The sequence below is a fragment of the Malurus melanocephalus genome, unplaced genomic scaffold, assembly GCF_030028575.1.
Source record: "Malurus melanocephalus ecotype Western Australia unplaced genomic scaffold, MMel_1.1 scaffold_607, whole genome shotgun sequence".
In the NCBI taxonomy this organism is placed as follows: Eukaryota; Metazoa; Chordata; class Aves; order Passeriformes; family Maluridae; genus Malurus; species Malurus melanocephalus.
This window is the reverse complement of record NW_026623839.1, coordinates 251639-256773: the sequence shown is the minus strand read 5'-3', so window position 1 is coordinate 256773 and position 5135 is coordinate 251639. Positions and strand designations below refer to the sequence as shown.

At 54.8% G+C, this 5135-nt stretch overlaps 1 protein-coding gene across 1 annotated transcript in view; it reads right to left on the bottom strand.

The window, feature by feature from the left end:
• PLXND1 (plexin D1) overlaps window positions 1-5135 on the bottom strand; it is a 72980-nt gene that overhangs the window by 44141 nt on the left and 23704 nt on the right. Inside the window, exons 9-10 of the mRNA XM_057383099.1 lie at window positions 4103-4205; window positions 1478-1585 (exon numbers count right to left, since the gene is read on the bottom strand). Of these exons, the coding sequence (XP_057239082.1) occupies window positions 1478-1585; window positions 4103-4205 (211 nt within the window). The remainder of the gene's footprint in view (window positions 1-1477; window positions 1586-4102; window positions 4206-5135) is intronic.

The window sequence follows — 5135 nt, the reverse complement described above, 5'->3', positions numbered from 1 at the left end:
TGACAGTTCCTCTGGGCTGTGGTGTGTGCACACTGCAGTGCAGACTGAGAGCCAACATTGTCCAGACCACCTTTACAAATCAGTCGGTGATTTGGRCTCAAAGTCACCTTCCTCCTCCTCCCAACAGCTACACAGAGCAAATCTCTAATTCAAATGAGGACACAGCGGAGAAATATTCAAAGACAGATTTCTGTGCTGTTTTCCTGATAACACAAGGRTGATATCCTGCCCCAAGTTATTGCTGTGCCCCAATCCTGCAGGAAAAAATCCTATCTCCAAGCAGATTGATGCTCCACCACTACTGAGGTCTAACCACCCTTTGARAAGTGGCAGATCTGATGAAAGCCATGAAAGGAGGCAGCAGAGTCCTGGCAGGCAGCTGCTGGTTCAGCAGACACAGGCAGAGCCCTGCCCTGTGCCCGGGCAGCTCAGGCTCTGCAGAGCCCCGTGTCCTGCCTGTGCAGGGCCCTTCTGCAGCAAAGGGCTCGGGGCATCCTCAGCAGCACYCGTGGTCCCTCCAGAGAGGGAAGGAGAAGAAATCCCACCCAGCATCGTGGCACAGTGAGCAGAAGGTGGGGGAAGGAAGCTGAACTGCCAGAGCCTCTCCGGCTGCCCCGGAGCTGTGGCCCCTTTCCTGCTGACTCCATTTCCTATGGGCTCCATCGCTTCCTCTCWGCCACCTTCAGCATCCCGACAGGAAAAAGGATTTCTCACCCTGTTTTGCTGATTGCAGAGGGCACAGCCTCCTCCCTGGAGGCTGGAGCTGGGCAGGAAAAGGCCACCCCATGCAGCCAGGAGGCTCTGCTCTGTCCCTGTGCCCAGGGCAAGGAGCTGGGATGGGAAAGGTGCCCCAGSAGCAGCCTCCACCATCCTGGCACCCCAGAACAGCCCCACCAGCACSTCCTAAACTCTCCTCTCCTGAAGAACAAGGAGCCACTTGGACGCCCAGCATGCTGGAATCACCTGCAGAGGCAAAGCACACCTGGGCCCACCAGCCCTGTAGAACTGAGCCTAAATCACTCAGGGMAGCTTTCTACAAATACCAGAGCTTACTCAAGCACTTTCCCAGTGCTCAGCCTATCTGCCCCAAATTCCTCTGGCTCTTTCTGGCATGCAGCACATCTCYGAAGGCACCAGTCAATGTCCACTCCTGCTTTTCACTGTTACACTTTGCATGCCAGAAAATTTCACAAAAAAGACTTTTTCACACTGAACAGTGATGACCTGAAGGACATTTTCACACTGAACGAGCTCTGCATGACAACCTGAGGTTAAACAATGCATCCATGCTGTACTCAACACTGTCTTGGACAGGGCCCACATCTCAGAGCTGTGTCCTTCATTCCTCAGCGTGGGCACTGGGGCCACACTGGCACGGGGTGTTGGGAGAGCATGACACCAGCATGCTCCCACAAGTGAACTGGGATTTCTCAAATACCTGTCCAATCCTTCCCAATCCCTTTAGGAACTCATTTACCTTGGAGAAAGTTGCACTGGCCAATGAGATGGTGATGTCCCGAGATACACCAGTGGGCATTGGCTCCAAGGGCACAGGTACGATTCGAGGACAGTCAACTTTCCTCTGCTAGGTACAAAAACAAGGAGAAAAGAGGTCAGCTGGGTGCATGCTGAGCAATCTCAGCAACAAGGRAAGACACACCAGGGTCCTTGGTAATATCCATGTCACTGGAAATGGGCACTGCTGGGTGCACTGTGGCTGTGTAGCTGTGCCTCAGCTGCCACTCGGGCAGTGACAGCRCTGGGATCACTCTGGAAGGGGACAYTGCCACCTCCAACAGCAGTGTGACCCTGTCCCTGTGCCAGCCACTGCAGCACAGGCTCCTGCCAGCTCCTGTCCAGGGTCTCCATCCTGCACGGGCACTGCAGAGAGCACGCTCTGCATGCAGAGGGCACGGGGAACCACGAGGGCTCCAGTGAGGGCAGCTGCAGTCAAACGCTGCAATGAAGCTGAAAAATTATTTCAAAAGGTCATCTGTCTCCCTACTTTTCTTCTCATTTYAAATTGATGTCTCAGACACTGAAGCTGACTCAGAATTCCAGCCTATGTGACAAACCCATCCTGTTCTCTCATGAGATGTAAATCATACTGCAAAACTACAGCAAAAAAGCCAGATTCTGCCTGACCCCAGGGTAATACAGAGTAATGCCTGTGACAGTGGAGCCATTGGGGTAAAAGACAACAAAATACTCGGTCCATTATGCTGAATCATTTGCAGCAGACATATTTCCTCTCGCTTGCATTAAAGGTTATCCTGCTGCACTCTGCTGATGCCAGAGCTGCTGCTGCTCCAAGGATTTTGAGCCTGCCCTCCCAGTGTTCAGACACATGCCTGCTGGACACATCCCTGGGACTGGACTCACAGCAAGTGGGAGGTTTTAGCCCTGCTTTCCCCAGACCTCTGCAGGGCTCAGGGAACTACCTGGAAGTGCCTGTTTGACTGTGGGAAAAATGCTTCACTTCTGTCAGGACACTCATCTGACCAAGCACAGTCAGTGCCCCTAAACAAAGAGATCAAATAACTGAGATGAACGTGATGAGGGAAGCAAAAGAGCAAAGCAAAAGACTGGGAGGAGATTTCCCCAAGACTCTTCCAGGGGAATCAAGAGTTAAAATAAAACCAGCAGGGCTACGACTGAAATTTCAAAAAACCTCTGTGAGTCCACCAGAGCTGACMCAGCTTCCAGAGAAATACACTTTRGAGAACTGCAGCCCCTTCTGCTGCYGTTCCCCAGCAAGCAGAACCACAGCTCCCAGCTGCCTACATCCTTCACCTGAGGCTGGAGGAGAGGGCAGAATGTTGAAGATGCTGAGGATGGAGGCAGTACAATGTGCTTTCCTGCAGAGCCAGGTGCAGTCACATCAGCAAGGGTTTGTTTACCAAAAGCTTTGACCACATGATGAACTACAGTGTTTCCAGGGCTACAGMACCTCTCCTGCAGCTGCTCAGGAGATCAGCAAGAGGCACAGAGAGAAAACAAATGTGCCCAAGCAAGACAACATCCAGCCCAACTGCACCTCTGGAGAAGGAGATCTGAGCAGACAAAGTTAGTCCCTGCTAATCGAGGACWAACCCAGGGCAGTCCCCAGGTGACCCCACTGCCCTGATGTCACCAAGCACTGGGTGACACCCCCAAGCCCCCGGCCCGAGCAGCAGTGGCCAGCAGCACACACAAAATGAGCACCCACTGCCCCAACAGTCGGGCATGTGCAGACCCCTGGCACGGGACCAACATCAGGACAGTCTGAGAAAATGCCAGACACTAAAACCTGCAAAGTGGACAAAGCAGAGGCCCCAAAGACGTGGGTGTGCAGAGGGAGGCACAGCTGATCCCAAGACGCTGCCCGTGCTGCTGGGACAGCAGGGACCCTGCAGGGACTGTTCCATCCACATTCCCCAGGGACTGACACCATCTGTGTGCTGCTGCAGCGTGGTGGCTTTGGCCTCACCCCCATGCACCCAAAGTCACCACCTCCATCCACTGGAGAGGAGCTGTGCAGGGCTGGTCTGGGTCAGCCTGGGACATCTGACACGGGGCCAAGCTCCTCTCAGTGATGAGCATGGGGAGCAGTGGAGAGCTGAGCTGAGAGCACAGCACTGGTGCAAAAGGGATATTCAATTTACAGTATAAAAGCTGGGCTTGGATCTAGAGCAGATTGATTGCTAAAAGACCCATTTTATTTAAATAAACTTCAATTTAAATCTGGGTAGCAGGAACACTCTGAGCCTCTGGGTATTAAAGMTGAATTTGGAAAGAGGAGATTTTCTCCTCTGGATGAGCACTACCAGAGGTGCTCCAGCACGTTATTAACATACAGCAGCCTTGAGTCAGGCCTAAGGGAATGGGGGACTGTGGTTGCTGCTTTCTGTGCTGAAAACCAGGAGGCCCAGCATGTGCAGAAGCAGTGGCATTGCTCCAGGGATGAGAAGTGATGGAGAGCCCCCTGAGGGCACCAGGACAGCTGAACCCTTCAGCACGGTGTGCCATGGCAGGCTGAGCTCASCTGCCCACACCATGGCCTCCTGAASCRGCCCCAGGCACAGCCAGACAGGGCTCAGAGCAGCACCTGAGTGAGCCTCACCTGCATCTGCAGCACATCAGCACACTGGGACTGGTTGGAGATGCAGCTGTAGGCAGAGGGGCACCAGTGACACTTCCACCGGGCCGASAGGCAGCTGGTGCACCTGAAATGGCAAAGGCACCGTGAGAAATGCACAATAGAGGTTGCTCAGAGGGATCACACCTCAGCCCCACAACCCTTCTTCACATTGTTCAGCCTTCAATAGTGCCTACAAAAACCCAGTGCAGGTGCTGCATTTCCCTCTCCTTCCATCCCTGGGAGCTGACAGGGGATGCAGTCAGAGCCCATCACCCCCAGGCATCCCYTGGGCCATGACAGACTGGGAGCCACCCTCCCCTGCTTGGCAAAAGCCATTTTTCCTCCCMAAAATGCTCTTTCCCCTCATCTGTTTCTCTGAGGAGCCTGGCATGCTGGGCCTGAGGAAGACTCTCCCTGCGGTTTGGGAGCGCCAGTGGGCAGGACATGGGGGCTCTGTGGTCAGGACCTGCTGCTGTGCCCCAAAGGTGAATGAATTTGGGTGTGAGGCACCAGAGCCTCCCTCATGCCCGTCAGGTTAACGTGGCTGCTCCCACCCAGGGCTGGAAGGGGCACCAGACCATGACCCTCCCTTCCCCAGAGCCCCACAGATTGCTGGGGAGGCCATCTCTGCTGCTGMAGGGTTAACAGAACAAGCTTTATATAAAAGTGTTATTCATGATTAAAAGAAACCAAACATATCCAGATGGCTTGAGGACCCTCCTCTGGCACGGCATCTCCCACCATCCTGCCAAATCCTGCCCAGGCACCCAGGCACCAGCTGGCAGGGCTGCTGCTCCCCAGGAACCCCACACGGAGGATCCCTGTCCAGCTTTGTGCTGGCACCCCCAGCATCACCCACCCCACTCCCACCCCACAGTGCCACCTGTGCCCAGTGCCACCACCAGCCCAGTGCCACCCGTGCCCAGTGCCACCTGTGCCCAGTGCCACCACCAGCCCAGTGCCACCCGTGCCCAGTGCCACCACCAGCCCAGTGCCACCTGTGCCCAGTGCCACC